Source organism: Oncorhynchus tshawytscha, unplaced genomic scaffold (genome assembly GCF_018296145.1).
Source record: "Oncorhynchus tshawytscha isolate Ot180627B unplaced genomic scaffold, Otsh_v2.0 Un_scaffold_7322_pilon_pilon, whole genome shotgun sequence".
In the NCBI taxonomy this organism is placed as follows: Eukaryota; Metazoa; Chordata; class Actinopteri; order Salmoniformes; family Salmonidae; genus Oncorhynchus; species Oncorhynchus tshawytscha.
The window spans coordinates 49,423-70,104 of record NW_024609773.1 but is presented as its reverse complement, the minus strand read 5'-3'; the positions used below and the strand labels follow the sequence as shown (position 1 = coordinate 70,104).

At 42.9% G+C, this 20,682-nt stretch overlaps 1 protein-coding gene and 1 long non-coding RNA gene across 6 annotated transcripts; both read right to left on the bottom strand.

The window, feature by feature from the left end:
* Positions 1 to 6,167: 6,167 nt before the first annotated feature.
* On the bottom strand, positions 6,168 to 20,485 carry morf4l1 (mortality factor 4 like 1). 4 transcript variants are annotated; one of them, XM_042317868.1, is made up of 14 exons: positions 20,318 to 20,482; positions 19,752 to 19,798; positions 19,554 to 19,621; positions 18,997 to 19,083; positions 18,817 to 18,855; positions 18,512 to 18,592; positions 18,389 to 18,414; positions 11,318 to 11,406; positions 10,636 to 10,737; positions 10,363 to 10,443; positions 10,166 to 10,254; positions 9,761 to 9,933; positions 7,467 to 7,551; positions 6,168 to 6,732 (listed from the first exon to the last, which is right to left on the bottom strand). In XM_042317868.1, exons 1-14 carry the CDS (start codon positions 20,355 to 20,357, stop codon positions 6,651 to 6,653), a joined length of 1,089 nt encoding a protein of 362 aa, XP_042173802.1. In that variant the 5' UTR covers positions 20,358 to 20,482; the 3' UTR covers positions 6,168 to 6,650. The 4 variants fall into 4 exon arrangements, with proteins under 4 accessions (XP_042173802.1, XP_042173803.1, XP_042173804.1 ...); XM_042317869.1 differs by lacking the exon at positions 18,817 to 18,855 and having other exon boundaries at positions 20,318 to 20,485; XM_042317870.1 differs by lacking the exon at positions 10,363 to 10,443 and having other exon boundaries at positions 20,318 to 20,473.
* On the bottom strand, positions 8,773 to 9,754 carry LOC112249395. 2 transcript variants are annotated; one of them, XR_006082794.1, is made up of 3 exons: positions 9,518 to 9,754; positions 8,996 to 9,143; positions 8,773 to 8,899 (listed from the first exon to the last, which is right to left on the bottom strand). It is a non-coding gene; the product is annotated as an uncharacterized LOC112249395 (long non-coding RNA). The 2 variants fall into 2 exon arrangements; XR_006082795.1 differs by lacking the exon at positions 8,773 to 8,899 and adding an exon at positions 8,923 to 8,965.
* Positions 20,486 to 20,682: the final 197 nt, after the last annotated feature.

Genomic DNA, 20,682 nt, shown 5'->3' with positions numbered 1-20,682 from the left:
GGTGCAATCATTAAATGCTTTATTCTCAGTAACTTTTTTATAATAAAACCAGGACTTGCTGATTGGTTTGAGTACTTTCTAATTCCTTCTTTGGGTAGGTTTTTATTTGGAATACATTTTCCTTTATATTTTGTCACCAATTTGGGCTCCCAAGTTGCACAGCGGTCTAAGGCACTGCATCTCAGTACTAGAGGCGTCACCACAGACCTTGGTTCGAATCCAGGCTGGCGGTGAATGGGAGTCCCATAGGGCGGCGCACAATTGGCCCAGCGTTGTCCAGGTTTGGCCGGGGTAGGCTGTCATTGTAAATAAAGATGTTCTTAACTGACTTGCCTAGTTAAATCTCTCTATATTTTTTAAATAGTACAAGACATTATTCAATTACATAGTTGACCTTAATTACATTATCATCATCAGAGCATCATCAGACCAGGTTGTTCTCAGACCAGGGTGTTCTCAGACCAGGGTGTTCTCAGACCAGGGTGTTCTCAGACCAGGGTGTTCTCAGACCAAATCAAATCAAATTTATTTATATAGCCCTTAGTACATCAGCTGATATCTCAAAGTGCTGTACAGAAACCCAGCCTAAAACCCCAAACAGCAAGACCAGGGTGTTCTCAGACCAGGGTGTTCCCAGACCAGGGTGTTCTCAGACCAGGGTGTTCTCAGACCAGGGTGTTCTCAGACCAGGGTGTTCTCAGACCAGGGTGTTCCCAGACCAGGGTGTTCTCAGACCAGGGTGTTCTCAGATCAGGGTTTCTCAAACTTGGTCCTGGGGCCCCAGCACTGGTTGCACTTTTTGTTTTTTTGTCCTAGCACTACAGAGCTGATTCAAATAACCAACTCGTCATCAAGCTGTGTAGTGCTAGGGGGCACAAACAAAAACCGTGCACCCAGAGGGGGCCCCAGGACCCAGTATGAGAAACCCTGCCTAAGACCACAGTAGGCTACACCTACAGTGTGGAATGGTTATTCACTCACCACTTCCTTTCTGATCTTCCTCTGGCCTGTCGTTGCTGCCTCATCTGTAGTCATCTTCGTGTCTGCCAATCGTCAAATCTGACAAGTAAACAGAGTCATATTCATATTCATGGTCATATTCATATTCAATTCATTCATCTCCAATCGAAAATCAAATCAAGAGTCAGCTTTCTATTCCGCAACAAAGCCTCCTTCACTCACGCCGCCAAACTTACCCTAGTAAAACTGACTATCCTACCGATCCTCGACTTCGGCGATGTCATCTACAAAATTGCTTCCAACACTCTACTCAGCAAACTGGATGCAGTTTATCACAGTGCCATCCGTTTTGTCACTAAAGCACCTTATACCACCCACCACTGCGACTTGTATGCTCTAGTCGGCTGGCCCTCGCTACATATTCGTCGCCAGACCCACTGGCTCCAGGTCATCTACAAGTCCATGCTAGGTAAAGCTCCGCCTTATCTCAGTTCACTGGTCACGATGGCAACACCCATCCGTAGCACGCGCTCCAGCAGGTGTATCTCACTGATCATCCCTAAAGCCAACACCTCATTTGGCCGCCTTTCGTTCCAGTTCTCTGCTGCCTGTGACTGGAACGAATTGCAAAAATCGCTGAAGTTGGAGACTTTTATCTCCCTCACCAACTTCAAACATCTGCTATCTGAGCAGTTAACCGATCGCTGCAGCTGTACATAGTCTATCGGTAAATAGCCCACCCATTTTTACCTACCTCATCCCCATACTGTTTTTATTGATTTACTTTTCTGCTCTTTTGCACACCAATATCTCTACCTGTACATGACCATCTGATCATTTATCACTCCAGTGTTAATCTGCAAAATTGCAATTATTCGCCTACCTCCTCATGCCTTTTGCACACAATGTATATAGACTCTTTTTTTTCTACTGTGTTATTGACTTCTTAATTGTTTACTCCATGTGTAACTCTGTGTTGTCTGTTCACACTGCTATGCTTTATCTTGGCCAGGTCGCAGTTGCAAATGAGAACTTGTTCTCAACTAGCCTACCTGGTTAAATAAAGGTGAAATAAAAAATAACATAAAAAATTGTTAGCATAAATAAGAACAGTCCAATGACTTGCACGTTCAATTAACACCTGGATTTGATGAATCCTTTCTACAGTCAATGTCTTCTCAGATTGTGCTTTTGCTTAACCAGTTATTTTACATTAGTGCAGAATCCATTGACACCAGTGGAGGCTGGTGTGAGGAGATATAGGAGGACAGGCACATTGTAATGGCTGGAATGGAAAAAAAGGAACTAAGTCAAACATGTGGTTTCCATATGTTTGATACCGTTCCGTTAATTCCATTCCAGCCATTACAATGAGCCCGTCCTCCTATAGCTCCTCCCACCACTCTCTGCTGATTGGTCACTCACCATTCACTGACTGACTCGATTGGAATTGCAGCTTGTATTTGTTGCTGGAAGCTGTTAGAAATACACAGTTGGCCCACACCTCAGCAGCCTTGTATTCTGTTCATTAATATCATGAATTTAGTACCTTAGTGACTCAAGTCCTTTCCCTTTCTGTTTTGCAAAGGCCTATCATGTTGCAGTAGGTTAGCTACAGAATGTCTCAATCAATGACTTGAAATAGACAAGATGGTGGCGTACACATTTCTGTATTACTTCATGGAGCAAAACATTTACGTGTATAGGAAGTAGATGATATAGGGCACCACTGTACAGGAAGTAGATGATCTAGGGCACCACTGTACGGGAAGTAGATGATATAGGGCACCACAGTACAGGAAGTAGATAATATAGGGCACCACTGTACAGGAAGTAGATTATCTAGGGCAGCACTGTACGGGAAGTAGATGATATAGGGCACCAAAGTACAGGAAGTAGATAGTATCGGGCACCAAAGTACAGGAAGTAGATAATATAGGGCACCACAGTACAGGAAGTAGATTATCTAGGGCAGCACTGTACAGGAAGTAGATTATCTAGGGCAGCACTGTACGGGAAGTAGATGATATAGGGCACCAAAGTACAGGAAGTAGATAATATAGGGCACCAAAGTACAGGAAGTAGATAATATAGGGCACCACAGTACAGGAAGTAGATTATCTAGGGCGGCACTGTACAGGAAGTAGATTATCTAGGGCACCAAAGTACAGGAAGTAGATGATATAGGGCACCACAGTACAGGAGGTAGATTATCTAGGGCAGCACTGTACAGGAATTAGTGGAAATAGGACTCTGCTTTGTTTTTAGTCCAAGTCTTTCATATATTCTTTCATATATCTCCAGGAATTCTGCCTCCGAATCTGAAGACTATGAATCCTCAATTGAGGGCATCCTCTTATCATTTTAAATGGGTCCAGGTTTCAACTTCTAATCTTTCTAGCAATTATTCTTACACAAAGAAATATGCAAACTCCATAAAAATTCAGACACAAGCTCCAGAGGAAATTGAACTGCAGCTATCTTTCAAATTGTCTTTCTTGGTTGCCCGGAAAAATTGCCAAAAACTCCAGCCACCTGAGACATGCATCACGGCTCAGACCAACAGACTCCTAAACATCATCTATCCCCTGGCCATAAGACTGTTAAATGGGTTACAGGTACTGCTCTCCCTCTCCCACAGACTATCCACACTGGCTCTATGCCCATCCACAGGTCTCTACCCACTCAGACACACACACACACACCTTCAGTGTCACGCACACTCACACACATCCCCTCACACCTACACTCCCCCACACCTTCACATCCACCCTCCCTCACACTTACACTCCCTCACACATTCACATCCACCCTCCCTCACACTTACACTCCCTCACACCTTCACATCCACCCTCCCTCACACTTACACTCCCTCACACCTACCCCCCACACCTTCACATCCACCCTCCCTCACACTTACACTCCCTCACACCTACACTCCCTCACACCTTCACATCCACCCACCTCACACCTACACTCCCTCACACCTTCACATCCACCCTCCCTCACACTCCCTTCTATAGGATTGAGGTCAGGGCTTTGTGATGGCCACTCAAATACCTTGACTTTGTTGTCCTTAAGCCATTTTGCCACAACTTTGGAAGTATGCTTGGTGTCAATGTCCATTTGGAAGACCCATTTGCTGTTATAGATATAGATAAATACATATAAATATTCAATATAAAATTTCAATATATCCATATAATTTTCCTTCCTCATGATGCCATCTATTTTATGAAGTGCACCAGTCCCCCGTGCTTCACGGTTGGGATTATGTTCTTCAGCTTGCAAGCCTCCCTCTTTTTCCTCCAAACATAATGATGGTCATTATGGCCAAACAGTTCTATTTTTGTTTCATCAGACCATAGGACATTTCTCCAAAAAGTACGATCTTTGTCCCCATGTGCAGTTGCAAACCGTAGTCTGGCTTTTTTATGCCGGTTTTGGATGAGTGGCTTCTTCCTCGCTGAGCGGCCTTTCAGGTTTTGTTGATATTGGACTCCTTTTACTGTGTATATAGATACTTTGTACCTGTTTCCTCCAGCATCTTCACAAGGTCCTTTGCTGTTGTTTTGGAATTGATTTGCACTTTTCACACCAAAGTCCGTTAATTTCTAGGAGACAGAACGCGTCTCCTTCCTGAGTGGTATGACGGCTGCGTGGTCCCATGGTGTTTATACTTGCGTACTATTACTTGTACAGATGAACGTGGTACCTTCAGGCGTTTGGAAATTGCTCCCAAGGATGAACAAGACTTGTGGAGGTCTACAAGTCTACAATTTTTGGCTGATTTCTTTTGATTGTCTCATGATGTCAAGCAAAGAGGCACTGAGTTTGAAGGCAGGCCTTCAAATACATCCACAGGTACACCTACGATTGACTCAAATGATGTCAACTAGCCTATCAGAAGCTTCTAAAGCCATGACATAATTTTCTGGAATTTTCCAAGCTGTTTAAAGGCACAGTCAACTTAGTGTATGTAAACTTCTGACCCATTGGAATTGTGATACAGTGAATTACAAGTGAAATAATCTGTCTGTAAACAATTGTTGGAAAAATTACTTGTGTCATGCACAAAGCAGATGTCCTAATCGACTTGACAAAAGTTTGTTAACATGAAATTTGTGTAGTGGTTGAAAAACTGGTTTTAATGACTCTAACCTAAGTGTACAGTCGTGGCCAAAAGTTTTGAGAATGACACAAATATAAATTTTAAGTCTGCTGCTTCGGTTTGTATGATGGCAATAAAAGCCTTTGACACTTATGAAATGCTTGTAATTATACTTCAGTATTCCATTGTAACATCTGACAAAAGTATCTAGACACTGAAGCAGCAAACTGTGGAAATTAAGATTTGTGTCATTCTCAAAACTTTTGGCCACAACTTTATGTACATTTTTTCCAACTTCAACTGTATATTACCATAAGTATTGATATAGTTAACTCTGGAAATAGATAGTATCTTACATGTGTATTACCATAGGTATTGAGTCAGGTTACCAGTCACTTTTCAGCCCTGTTTACATGTGTATTACCATAGGTATTGAGTCAGGTTACCAGTCACTTTTCAGCCCTGTTTACATGTGTATTACCATAGGTATTGAGTCAGGTTACCAGTCACTTTTCAGCCCTGTTTACATGTGTATTACCATAGGTATTGAGTCAGGTTACCAGTCACTTTTCAGCCCTGTTTACATGTGTATTACCATAGGTATTGAGTCAGGTTACCAGTCACTTTTCAGCCCTGTTTACATGTGTACAAAACATTAGGAACACCTGCTCTTTCCATGACAGACTGACCAGGTGAAAGCTATGATCCGTTATTGATGTCACCTGTTAAATCCACTTCAAATCAGTGTAGATGAAGGAGAGGAGACAGGTAAAAGATGGATTTAAGTCTTGAGACATGGACTGTGTATGTGTGCCATTCAGAGGGTGAATGGGCAAGACAGAAGATTAGTGTCTTTGAACAGGGTATGGTAGTAGGTGCCAGTTACACTATTTTGATACTGAATAATGCACGGTTGAGAAGGGCAAGTCACTCATTTCACTGTGATTGTGCATGTGACTTGAGTGAAAACCATCTAAATGGGGAATCAATGGCCATTGTTCAATCTCGGTCTCATGAATGCCAAAATAATGAGGATTATTTCTGTATTTGTAGAGTACAGGTTGTCAGGGAGAATGAAGGAGATTTACCATACAGAACCTGTGTAGAAACATCTTTATTACAAAATGATAGCCAACCATTACACAGCTAATGTATCCCACCAAAGACATTTCAACTCGATTGCTTTGCACAAATTGTGGTTAGGCATCAAATATCCATAATTCAACACATGCAAAGTCGTTGAGGTGAAAACAGAGACAGAAAAACCGATCTGATGGAATGCACAGAAACATTACAGAGCTGTTCATGGTAAAAAGTCCCCGGTATTGGGAGGAAAAACATGCCTGTCTCGCTTGTGTTACGTACCCGGTGGGAAAGAAAGACAAACACTTTATATCGTTAAAAGCTACCACTGCTCCAAAAGACATGACCGACTCCAGGGAACCTCCAGAAATAGTTCAAGTGAAAAAAACTAAAAATCCAGTCCATCTTTCCACTCAAACGGGTTTGAGATGGTTCCATGTAGTCTGGAAGAGGCTTGGTGTTTCCGAATGGGTCGATCGCCCCCCGCACCTTCCTCTCAGACGGCTTTCCTATGGTACTCTGGGGGCGCCACCTCGTAGTCGCTGGCACTGAAGAGGGAGGAGTTCTTCATTAGATACCTACGACAGACAGGAGGAACAAGCAATTGGAGGTCAAAAACTTGGCATCTGTATTCATAAAAGGTGATCGGCCTCTCTGAAGTCTAGAAATATTACAGGCTGCAGAAAAATGAGCAGATCAGCTCATCATCCTAACAACTTATAACCTCATTTCTATTTGGACCTTTAAAACAGACTTGGTCCAGATATCCTAATTGCTGCAGATGGTTAAGGCCACATTTGTTTACAGGAAATAGCGACACGTGGAAAAGGCTAAATGAATGTGGCCTCCGTTTGAACCCATCCCAATCTACTACGGTTGTTGCAGGTTGAGGAGGATCATGATTATGGCCACGTTCACAGATGGTTTCTAGGGTACACACAGACAGTATCCTGCAGATACACAGCCAGACATTTAGGCCCACTGCAAGGAAAACATTCATGACAGAGCAACAGTGAACAAAGGAACTGCTTCATCAGGATGACTGAAATAAGCGGTACGATTAGGCCTACTCTGGAATCCAATGGTCTTGATAACTTCTTGTTAGAGTGGTATCACAAAGTCTGTCAGTGTCAAGACCGAGCCCTGACAGCGAGATTAGGACAGCAGCATTTCACGGTCAGTGGGCTACGTTTTCAACGGTGAAATCCTTCTGATGAGAATATATAAATATGATAGGCCAGCCAGGTTAGGGAATGCTCTGCCAAGCCAGACATTCAATTTCACGAGTGGGGATGAAGGAGAGGCGTCTTACTTGAGAAAATCCTGCAGGTAGTTGAGCAGCAGAGCCAGGCTTTTCTCATCCAGGGGAGTGTAGGCAAGCATGGAGCCAATTCTCACTGCACAACACAAAGAACAGCACTGTCAGGGACCAGATTTAACCATATGTACACAGACATGATTCTATATTAGCATTGGCTGATATGTGAATAAATACTAAATACTGTCTCAATGCAGGTGTGGACAGATGACAGTTAACTGAAACTCTCCCATGGAAACTGCTATACAGTTTTATTTAAATCTGCGAAGAGTGTTGTGACTTTGTTAAATGCACTCCTAAATAAATTGTGATTTCATTTTATTTATAATTTCAAAATAAAATAAAATGTTATTGGTCACACACACATTTAGCAGATGTTATTGCAGGTGTAGAGAAATGCTTGTGATTCTAGTGCAGTCATATCTAACAATACACACTAATCTAAAAGTAAAAGAATGGAATTAAGAAATGTATAAATATTAGGACGAGCAATGTCAGAGTGGCACAGACTAAAACACAGTAGAATAGAATACAGTATATATGAGATGAGCAAAGCAAAAATATGTAAACATTCTTAAAGTGGCCAGTGATTTCAAGTCTATGTATATAGGCTCAGCAGCCTCCAAGGTGCAGGGTTATGTAACCGTGTGGAATCCGACCTAATGATGGCTATTTTACAGTCTGATGATCTTGAGATAGAAGCAGGTTTTTGTTTACAGAGTGCACCACCCAATTGACGCTTGGCGTTTGCCCTTCAAGTGTTTGACACAGCCATTGATGACACAAACACTTTTCTAAATGGTTCTTCATCTACTAATCTCAGTTCAACCTGGCTCGGAACGAGACGCTTTCTCAAATGTCCCTGGCACGTAGTCCATCTGATGATCACACCGGTTCAGATCAGAAACCCAATAGTCAGTCGGTAGTTAAAGATCCGCTCAATGTTAATTAACTAACTAATGGGATTCTGGATGCAATTTGTGGCGGCGGTATAGATGCTTAACTTTCTGGCCTTCCCTGGGTATTACACATTACACATTCTCTTACACCCCATTGACTCCAGAAAGTTAACTTTCATCCCTGTGATAACGGCCGATAATGAAATCTATTAAAGTGTCCTTCATTAGCAGTACGGCTGAAGATGAGCTTTCGTGGGTGCTGTGACGGTGCACCAATGACAGAGCAGTGAACGGTGGTAGGAGAAGAGTAGACAAAAGGCACTGTAAACAGTCTTAAGGCTCTAATAACTAAAGAGAACTATTTCCCCCTGGGTCTTCACCTCTCCTAAAGAGAACCATTTCCCCCTGGGTCTTCACCTCTCCTAAAGAGAACCATTTCCCCCTGGGTCTTCACCTCTCCTAAAGAGAACCATTTCCCCCTGGGTCTTCACCTCTCCTAAAGAGAACCATTTCCCCCTGGGTCTTCACCTCTCCTAAAGGGTTTCCCCCTTCTTCACCTCTCCTAAAGAGAACCATTTCCCCCTGGGTCTTCACCTCTCTGGGTCTTTCCCCCTGGGTCTTCACCTCTCCTAAAGAGAACTATTTCCCCCTGGGTCTTCACCTCTCCTAAAGAGAACCATTTCCCCCTGGGTCTTCACCTCTCCTAAAGAGAACCATTTCCCCCTGGGTCTTCACCTCTCCTAAAGAGAACCATTTCCCCCTGGGTCTTCACCTGGGTCTGGGTCTTCACCTCTCCTAAAGAGAACCATTTCCCCCTGGGTCTTCACCTCTCCTAAAGAGAACTATTTCCCCCTTTCACCTCTCCTAAAGTCTTCACCTCTCCTAAAGAGAACCATTTCCCCCTTCACCTGGGTCTTCACCTCTCCTAAAGAGAACCATTTCCCCCTGGGTTCTGGGTCTTCACCTCTCCTAAAGAGAACCATTTCCCCTGGGTCTTCACCTCCCTAAAGGAACTATTTCCCCCTGGGTCTTCACCTCTCCTAAAGAGAACTATTTCCCCCTGGGTCTTCACCTCTCCTAAAGAGAACCATTTCCCCCTGGGTCTTCACCTCTCCTAAAGAGAACTATTTCCCCCTGGGTCTTCACCTCTCCTAAAGAGAACCATTTCCCCACGGGTCTTCACCTCTCCAAAAGAGAACCATTTCCCCACGGGTCTTCACCTCTCCTAAAGAGAACTATTTCCCCCTGGGTCTTCACCTCTCCTAAAGAGCTCAATCACCACAACGTTAGTCTCCTGAGATTCAAACTGAAATTTGTTAAAAGTTCCAGTCCAGAGGCTACTTCCGATCCTCCTCATTCAGACAGTCCCCCCCCCGGGGGGCTACATACCAAAAAGCCGGAGCAGGTGCGGGCCCCCGTAGACCTGGGACATGGGTGTGTCGGGGTGATCCGCCAGTATCTCTGCATACTGGGGCCTCTCAAACTTATAGAGCAGCTGAGTGCCCAGCATGACGTTGAAGTACTCCCTGATCCCTGCCACCACCTCGTTCACAGCATACTCCCTGAGGGGAACCAGGACAGGAGATATAAGGCAACAGGCACTGCTGGAGTGTTCACAACTAGAGCTGAATGAATGAGTGATACCTGGGTTGAACTTCACCAAGCAAGCGAATTACAGCTAGTCCACTTTGATAAGCAGATACAGGCCAGGCTTGTCTGGTTTCTAGTCAGATGACCTTCTTCATTGTAACTTCACTGGTACTGCAGCATCGAGAGGGGTGTGCTTTTACTCACTTGCTTTCTGAAGTTCCTCTTGATTTCTTATAGCTTGCATAGTCCTCCAAGACACTATCCACATTCTTTCTCGCGGGCAGGTGAAAAAGCTACAATTCAAGAAAAATGTAATGTATATGTCAAGCACCTCATAAAATACGCTTAAAACACAAACAAAATCCTGTAAAGAATGAACTTGTAGAGAAAGACTGTCTTGCCATTAAATAGTTGTCATCTTCTGACCATGGTAAGACAGCAGGGTTGGGGTCAATTTGAAGTGACGGCAGCCAATTCAGGAACTGAAATTCCAATTCAATAATAAAAAATAAACTATAGTTTCAATTACTTCTCTATAAACTTAAAAGTAAACGCTATTCATTTCAAATGTTTTTTCTTCTTCAATATTTTAAGTTTAAAATTCAAATTCCTGAATTGACCATTTTCAATTGGAATTGAGCCCAAGCCTGGTAGACAGCTGTCTAGACCCCCACCTGCTTCTGTCTGGTAATAAGGTCCCAGTCATCCACCAGCCACGGCTTCAGCTCCTCAGGAATCTTCACCTTGACCTCCACACGGTTGATGAACGTCTCCTCCTGGTTACAGTGAAACCAAATGGAACAGTCAGACTCATTTACAATAAGAGATGGGAAAACCAGTCAAAAAATAAGCCATGGGTCTTGTTAAAAAACACAATTCCCATCTGTGATTGGCTGACTGCTGCAGGACATAAGTAACTGGAGCCGTTGTTTAAGTATGAGAGGACAGGCCTGCTGTATGTGAGGCACAACACACAGAACAGGCCTGCTGTATGTGAGGCACAACACACAGAACAGGCCTGCTGTATGTGAGGCACAACACACAGAACAGGCCTGCTGTATGTGAGGCACAACACACAGAACAGGCCTGCTGTATGTGAGGGACAACACAGAGAACAGGCCTGCTGTACAACACACAGAACAGGCCTGCTGTAGGGACAACACAGAGAACAGGCCTGCTGTATGTGAGGGACAACACAGAGAACAGGCCTGCTGTATGTGAGGGACAACACAGAGAACAGGCCTGCTGTATGTGAGGGACAACACAGAGAACAGGCCTGCTGTATGTGAGGGACAACACAGAGAACAGGCCTGCTGTATGTGAGGGACAATACACAGCATCCATAGGTGGACATACACTCTCCACAGTTGGGTCGCAACGAGCCCTCTTCTTCCGTGGTGGCTGTGGCATCTCTCCTGTGCTGGTACCTTCTCCAGCCGCTGGTGCTGCACAAAGACAAATGGGACAGACACACAATCAAACTCTATCCACAAAGGACTGTTAAAGGGTTCATTTTACTAGTAGCAGAAACCAGTGGGACTAACACTTTTACTGGTAGCAGAAACCAGTGGGACTAACACTTAGTAGCAGAAACCAGTGGGACTAACACTTTTACTAGTAGCAGAAACCAGTGGGACTAACACTTTTACTAGTAGCAGAAACCAGTGGGACTAACACTTTTACTAGTAGCAGAAACCAGTGGGACTAACACTTTTACTAGTAGCAGAAACCAGTGGGACTAACACTTTTACTAGTAGCAGAAACCAGTGGGACTAACACTTTTACTAGTAGCAGAAACCAGTGGGACTAACACTTTTACTAGTAGCAGAAACCAGTGGGACTAACACTTTTACTAGTAGCAGAAACCAGTGGGACTAACACTTTTACTAGTAGCAGAAACCAGTGGGACTAACACTTTTACTAGTTGGGACTAACACTTTAGTAGCAGAAACCAGTAGCAGAAACCAGTGGGACTAACACTTTTACTAGTAGCAGAAACCAGTGGGACTAACACTTTTACTAGTAGCAGAAACCAGTGGGACTAACACTTTTACTAGTAGCAGAAACCAGTGGGACTAACACTTTTGGGACTAACACTAACTAGTAGCAGAAACCAGTGGGACTAACACTTTTACTAGTAGCAGAAACCAGTGGGACTAACACACTAGTAGCAGAAACCAGTGGGACTAACACTACTAGTAGCAGAAACCAGTGGGACTAACACTTTTACTAGTAGCAGAAACCAGTGGGACTAACACTTTTACTAGTAGCAAAACCAGTGGGACTAACACTTTTACTAGTAGCAGAAACCAGTGGGACTAACACTTTTACTAGTAGCAGAAACCAGTGGGACTAACACTAACTAGTAGCAGAAACCAGTGGGACTAACACTTTAGCAGAAACTAACACTAACTAGCAGAAACCAGTGGGACTAATTCACTAACTAGTAGCACCAGTGGGACTAACACTTTACTAGTAGCAGAAACCAGTGGGACTAACACTAACTAGTAGCGGAATCCAGTGGGACTAACACTAACTAGTAGCGGAAACCAGTGGGACTAACACTTTTACTAGTAGCGGAAACCAGTGGGACTAACACTAACTAGTGGCAGAAACCAGTGGGTCTAACACTTTTACTAGTAGCAGAAACCAGTGGGTCTAACACTTTTACTAGTAGCAGACACCAGTGGGACTAACACTTTTACTAGTAGCAGAAACCAGTGGGACTAACACTTTTACTAGTAGCAGAAACCAGTGGGACTAACACTAACTAGTAGCAGAAACCAGTGGGACTAACACTTTTACTAGTAGCAGAAACCAGTGGGACTAACACTTTTACTAGTAGCAGAAACCAGTGGGACTAACACTAACTAGTAGCAGAAACCAGTGGGACTAACACTAAAACCAGTGGGACTAGTAGCAGAAACCAGTGGGACTAACACTTTTACTAGTAGCAGAAACCAGTGGGACTAACACTTTTACTAGTAGCAGAAACCAGTGGGACTAACACTTTTACTAGTAGCAGAAACCAGTGGGACTAACTTTTACTAGTAGCAGAAACCAGTGGGACTAACACTTTTACTAGTAGCAGAAACCAGTGGGACTAACACTTTACTAGTAGCAGAAACCAGTGGGACTAACACACTAGTAGCAGAAACCAGTGGGACTAACACTTTTACAGAAACCAGTGGGACTAACACTAACTAGTAGCAGGGACTAACACTTTTAAGTAGCACCAGTGGGACTAACACTTTTACTAGTAGCAGAAACCAGTGGGACTAACACTTTTACTAGTAGCAGAAACCAGTGGGACTAACACTTTTACTAGTAGCAGAAACCAGTGGGACTAACACTTTTACTAGTAGCAGAAACCAGTGGGACTAACACTTTTACTAGTAGCAGAAACCAGTGGGACTAACACTAACTAGTAGCAGAAACCAGTGGGACTAACACTTTTAACTAGTAGCAGAAACCAGTGGGACTAACACTTTTACTAGTAGCAGAAACCAGTGGGACTAACACTTTTACTAGTAGCAGAAACCAGTGGGACTAACACTTTTAACTAGTAGCAGAAACCAGTGGGACTAACACTTTTACTAGTAGAAACAGAAACCAGTGGGACTAACACTTTTACTAGTAGCTAACACTTTAACTAGTAGCAGAAACCAGTGGGACTAACACTTTGGGACTAACACTAACTAGTAGCAGAAACCAGTGGGACTAACACTAACTACTAGTAGCAGAAACCAGTGGGACTAACACTTTTACTAGTAGCAGAAACCAGTGGGACTAACACTTTTACTAGTAGCAGAAACCAGTGGGACTAACACTTTTACTAGTAGCAGAAACCAGTGGGACTAACACTTTTACTAGTAGCAGAAACCAGTGGGACCACTTTTACTAGTAGCAGAAACCAGTGGGACTAACACTAACTAGTAGCAGAAACCAGTGGGACTAACACTAACTAGTAGCAGAAACCAGTGGGACTAACACTTTTACTAGTAGCAGAAACCAGTGGGACTAACACTAACTAGTAGCAGAAACCAGTGGGACTAACACTTTTACTAGTAGCAGAAACCAGTGGGACTAACACTTTTACTAGTAGCAGAAACCAGTGGGACTAACACTTTTACTAGCAGAAACCAGTGGGACTAACACTAACTAGTAGCAGAAACCAGTGGGACTAACACTAACTAGTAGCTACACTAACTAGTAGCCAGTGGGACTAACACTAACCAGTGGGGACTAACACTAACTAGTAGCAGAAACCAGTGGGACTAACACTAACTAGTAGCAGAAACCAGTGGGACTACACTAACTAGTAGCAGAAACCAGTGGGACTAACACTAACTAGTAGCAGAAACCAGTGGGACTAACACTAACTAGTAGCAGAAACCAGTGGGACTAACACTAACTAGTAGCAGAAACCAGTTGGACTAACACTAACTAGTAGCAGAAACCAGTGGGACTAACACTAACTAGTGGAAACCAGTGGGACTAACACTAACTAGTAGCAGAAACCAGTGGGACTAACACTTTTACTAGTAGCAGAAACCAGTGGGACTAACACTAACTAGTAGCAGAAACCAGTGGGACTAACACTAACTAGTAGCAGAAACCAGTGGGACTAACACTAACTAGTAGCAGAAACCAGTGGGACTAACACTTTACTAGTAGCAGAAACCAGTGGGACTAACACTTTTACTGTAGCAGAAACCAGTGGGACTAACACTAACTAGTAGCAGAAACCAGTGGGACTAACACTTTTACTAGTAGCAGAAACCAGTGGGACTAACACTAACTAGTAGCAGAAACCAGTGGGACTAACACTAACTAGTAGCAGAAACCAGTGGGACTAACACTAACTAGTAGCAGAAACCAGTGGGACTAACACTAACTAGTAGCAGAAACCAGTGGGACTAACACTAACTAGTAGCAGAAACCAGTGGGACTAACACTAACTAGTAGCAGAAACCAGTGGGACTAACACTAACTAGTGGGACTAACACTAACTAGTAGCAGAAACCAGTGGGACTAACACTAACTAGTAGCAGAAACCAGTGGGACTAACACTAACTAGTAGCAGAAACCAGTGGGACTAACACTAACTAGTAGCAGAAACCAGTGGGACTAACACTAACTAGTAGCAGAAACCAGTGGGACTAACACTAACTAGTAGCAGAAACCAGTGGGACTAACACTAACTAGTAGCAGAAACCAGTGGGACTAACACTTTTACTAGTAGCAGAAACCAGTGGGACTAACACTTTTACTAGTAGCAGAAACCAGTGGGACTAACACTTTTACTAGTAGCAGAAACCAGTGGGACTAACACTTTTACTAGTAGCAGAAACCAGTGGGACTAACACTAACTAGTAGCAGAAACCAGTGGGACTAACACTAACTAGTAGCAGAAACCTAGTAGGAAACTAACACTAACACTAACTAGCAGAAACCAGTGGGACTAACACTTTTACTAGTAGCAGAAACCAGTGGGACTAACACTAACTAGTAGCAGAAACCAGTGGGACTAACACTAACTAGTAGCAGAAACCAGTGGGACTAACACTTTTACTAGTAGCAGAAACCAGTGGGACTAACACTTTTACTAGTAGCAGAAACCAGTGGGACTAACACTTTTACTAGTAGCAGAAACCAGTGGGACTAACACTAACTAGTAGCAGAAACCAGTGGGACTAACACTAACTAGTAGCAGAAACCAGTGGGACTAACACTAACTAGTAGCAGAAACCAGTGGGACTAACACTAACTAGTAGCAGAAACCAGTGGGACTAACACTAACTAGTAGCAGAAACCAGTGGGACTAACACTAACTAGTAGCAGAAACCAGTGGGACTAACACTAACTAGTAGCAGAAACCAGTGGGACTAACACTAACTAGTAGCAGAAACCAGTAGTAGGAAACCAGTGGGACTAACACTTTTACTAGTAGCAGAAACCAGTGGGACTAACACTAACTAGTAGCAGAAACCAGTGGGACTAACACTAACTAGTAGCAGAAACCAGTGGGACTAACACTAACTAGTAGCAGAAACCAGTGGGACTAACACTAACTAGTAGCAGAAACCAGTGGGACTAACACTTTTACTAGTAGCAGAAACCAGTGGGACTAACACTAACTAGTAGCAGAAACCAGTGGGACTAACACTAACTAGTAGCAGAAACTAGTGGGACTAACACTAACTAGTAGCAGAAACTAGTGGGACTAACACTAACTAGTAGCAGAAACCAGTGGGACTAACACCAGTGGGACTAACACTAACTAGTAGCAGAAACCAGTGGGACTAACACTAACTAGTAGCAGAAACCAGTGGGACTAACACTAACTAGTAGCAGAAACCAGTGGGACTAACACTAACTAGTAGCAGACTAACACTAGTAGCAGAAACCAGACTAACACTAACTAGTAGCAGAAACCAGTGGGACTAACACTAACTAGTAGCAGAAACCAGTGGGACTAACACTAACTAGTAGCAGAAACCAGTGGGACTAACACTAACTAGTAGCAGAAACCAGTGGGACTAACACTAACCAGTGGGACTAGTAGCAGAAACCAGTGGGACTAACACTAACTAGTAGCAGAAACCAGTGGGACTAACACTAACTAGTAGCAGAAACCAGTGGGACTAACACTTTTACTAGTAGCAGAAACCAGTGGGACTAACACTAACACTAGTAGCAGAAACCAGTGGGACTAACACTTTTACTAGTAGCAGAAACCAGTGGGACTAACACTTTTACTAGTAGCAGAAACCAGTGGGACTAACACTTTTACTAGTAGCAGAAACCAGTGGGACTAACACTAACTAACACCAGTGGGACTAACACTAACTAGTAGCAGAAACCAGTGGGACTAACACTTTTACTAGTAGCAGAAACCAGTGGGACTAACACTTTGGGACTAGTAGCAGAAACCAGTGGGACTAACACTAACTAGTAGCAGAAACCAGTGGGACTAACACTAACTAGTAGCAGAAACCAGTGGGACTAACACTGGGACTAACACTACTAGTAGCAGAAACCAGTGGGACTAACACTTTTACTAGTAGCAGAAACCAGTAGCAGAAACCACTAACACTTTTACTAGTAGCAGAAACCAGTGGGACTAACACTAACTAGTAGCAGAAACCAGTGGGACTAACACTTTACTAGTAGCAGAAACCAGTGGGACTAACACTTTTACTAGTAGCAGAAACCAGTGGGACTAACACTAACTAGTAGCAGAAACCAGTGGGACTAACACTAACTAGTAGCAGAAAAACCAGTGGGACTAACACTAACTAGTAGCAGAAACCAGTGGGACTAACACTTTTACTAGTAGCAGAAACCAGTGGGACTAACAGTGGGACTAACACTAGTAGCAGAAACCAGTGGGACTAACACTAACTAGTAGCAGAAACCAGTGGGACTAACACTTTTACTAGTAGCAGAAACCAGTGGGACTAACACTAACTAGTAGCAGAAACCAGCTAACTAGTAGCAGAAACCAGTGGGACTAACACTTTTACTAGTAGCAGAAACCAGTGGGACTAACACTTTTACTAGTAGCAGAAACCAGTGGGACTAACACTAACTAGTAGCAGAAACCAGTGGGACTAACACTAACTAGTAGTAGCAGAAACCAGTGGGACTAACACTAACTAGTAGCAAAACCAGTGGGACTAACACTAACTAGTAGCAGAAACCAGTGGGACTAACACTAACTAGTAGCAGAAACCAGTGGGACTAACACTAACTAGTAGCAGAAACTAGTGGGACTAACACTAACTAGTAGCAGAAACTGGGACTAACACTAACTAGTGGGACTAACACTAACTAGTAGCAGAAACCAGTGGGACTAACACTAACTAGTAGCAGAAACTAGTGGGACTAACACTAACTAGTAGCAGAAACTAGTGGGACTAACACTAACTAGTAGCAGAAACTAGTGGGACTAACACTTTTACTAGTAGCAGAAACTAGTGGGACTAACACTTTTACTAGTAGCAGAAACCAGTGGGACTAACACTAACTAGTAGCAGACTAACTAACACTAACTAGTAGCAGAAACCAGTGGGACTAACACTAACTAGTAGCAGAAACCAGTGGGAAACTAACTAACACTAACTAGTAGCAGAAACTAGTGGGACTAACACTAACTAGTAGCAGAAACTAGTGGGACTAACACTAACTAGTAGCAGAAACTAGTGGGACTAACACTTTTACTAGTAGCAGAAACTAGTGGGACTAACACTTTTACTTTAGCAGAAACCAGTGGGACTAACACTATTACTAGTAGCAGAAACTAGTGGGACTAACACTAACTAGTAGCAGAAACCAGTGGGACTAACACTAACTAGTAGCAGAAACCAGTGGGACTAACACTAACTAGTAGCAGAAACCAGTGGGACTAACACTTTTACTTACTCTTTAGTTTTGTCTTTTTCGCTTTCCTGAAGAAAAAAAAGAGTGCATTAGAAGGCGCTGTTCAATTCTTTTTTTGTGAAAGTTTGAAAGTAGGTCAAACTTGAAAGACGGGATCAAACTTACAGATCAACATTTTTCTGCTGCACAGCAGCAATCTTCTTGCTCGGTGCTACACCCCTCATCTTTCCCTCAACATCATAATGCCTGTAAGAGGAAGGAACACCGCCAAGAAACCAGGCCATGAACTACAATAAACTTCAAAAACACTTGTTCTAACATTTCCGTATGATCATTTTATGTATCTTCTTTTTAACCAGTATGTTTTATGTTCAACTAGTGCTTACAAGTAAATGCACCGTTGTATCATAGGTGCTATATACATAAAGATTACTATTGTGGTTCATTATTAAAAAAATAAGTGGAATCACTTTTTATGTTCTCCCATCTTCGAGTCATCGTCGGCATTTCTGGGGAGACATTGATTGACATATAGAATCTCATTGTTGTATTTTGTCCAATGGCAGCTTGAATACAACGTTGACACAGTAGGCACATTCCATACACTAAACCCCCCAACACAGAGTCTGTCTGTAATGAGATGAACTCACTGATTAGCCTTTTGAAGCTCTTTTTGTTTCTGCAGGTTGCTGTCCACATATTTGAGAACTCTGCTTTCAGGAACCCATTCATCCCAGCTAAAACAGAAAGAAATCAACCACATTCAGACATCTGACCGTTTATTTTTATTGAATCAATACCAGAATGTTAGGTCTGTGGCTGTGAGGTAAGCATTCATAAAAAAATGTAAAAAGTTCATTCAAAAAAAAAAATGGGTCCATAGCTAACAGTACAGACAGTACTGGTCCTCTGCAGCTCAAATGTTAGAGCAGCGTTTCACAAGGGGTGTACGTTTTGGTTTTTGCCCTAGCACTACACAGCTGATTCAAATGAGGAACTCCTCATCAAGCTTTGATCATTTGAATCCCCCTTGGGGTCCCCAAGAGTTTGGGTAACGCTCTGTTAGAGCACGTTACTTGCAACACCAGAATAGTGGATTCAAGTCCCAGGACCACCCATTCATAAAAAACGTATGCACCATAACTAAGTCACTTTAGATACACATGCCTTATTATTTGAAAAGCCAACAATTAAAAGAATTACTCACTTTTTGTTCCATCCACTGTAATGAATGAAGTACTTAATTTGCTTCTCCTTGATATTGGTTTTCACTGCCTGAAATAGAACAACAATCATTACGAATTGTAATAAATATGACTTTAGGTATAGGCTACTGCAAATGGTGTATTGTTTAGTAAACACGAGCCGAAAGCCATTCAGATTGATGGAATGAATCTAAACCCACCTTTGCTTCGTAAAGCAATGGCCCATGAAAACACAGAACTCTTTCACCTAAAAACAGAAGAAATAGACAAATGCTGGATGGTTATATTAAACCGTGAACACCAGTGGTTGGCTAAGGTGTAGCTAAATGTATTTCGTTGATATGTGGCCAACGTATAAAACAAATACAATAGAAACACAATTGCATAGTTAGCTAGCTACATTTGCTATTCAAGCCAAGGCCCTTGGCAAGGGATTGTTTACCCGTTAGCAATTAGCTAACGTTAGCTAGGTAGCTTATTGTTTCAACACAGCCATTTAGAGCAAACAGTCTAGTTAGTTGGCTGAATGAATACGAAAGGTACATGTATTAGTACACTACTTATGGTAGATGACATTTAATTATTCATGCAATTTTCAAATTGATGAGATCTCTAGCTAGCATGTAGCAGTGTTTTAGCTAACGTTAGCTGGCTAACGTGCTCTGCGCGAGAAGCGCCATACCGTCTATATGCCTTTTCACTCACGAGACGACAGGGTCTAGCTACGTTTTTAATTTTCACAGTTCATCATCACGGTGCACATTACCTTCTTGAAATTTAGGTTTAGGGTCCTGTTTTGGCGCCATTCACAGACTCAACTGTTCGGATCTCTGAATGATCAAATTCGTGCATTGCCAGCTTCCATTTCTTCCTGACACAACACGGCAAAGGGCTCTTCTCTCGGCGTGCGCAGCCTGGCAGCGCGGTCAGGTGACCACGGTATCGCACTGCGCTGGTGCGGCCCCTGCGGACCACACAGGACATGATCATTGTTTTGTGAAGGGAGCCGTATTCATTTACTTTATTTGAACCTTTATTTAACTTGGCAAGTCAGTTAAAAACACATTATTATTTACAATTACATCCTGGCCAAACCCTAACGAGGCTGGGACAATTGTGCGCAGGCCTATG

Excerpts from the sequence above, each read along its gene's own strand:
- morf4l1 (XM_042317868.1), bottom strand. The coding sequence starts at position 20,357 with ATGGCGCCAAAACAGGACCCTAAACCTAAATTTCAAGAAG. Across the intron at positions 18,415-18,511 it reads CAGCAGAAAAATGTTGATCT|GAAAGCGAAAAAGACAAAAC; the intron begins GTAAGTTTGATC and ends TTTTTTCTTCAG. Across the intron at positions 11,407-18,388 it reads GAAAAAGACAAAACTAAAGA|CACCAGCGGCTGGAGAAGGT; the intron begins GTAAGTAAAAGT and ends GTCTTTGTGCAG.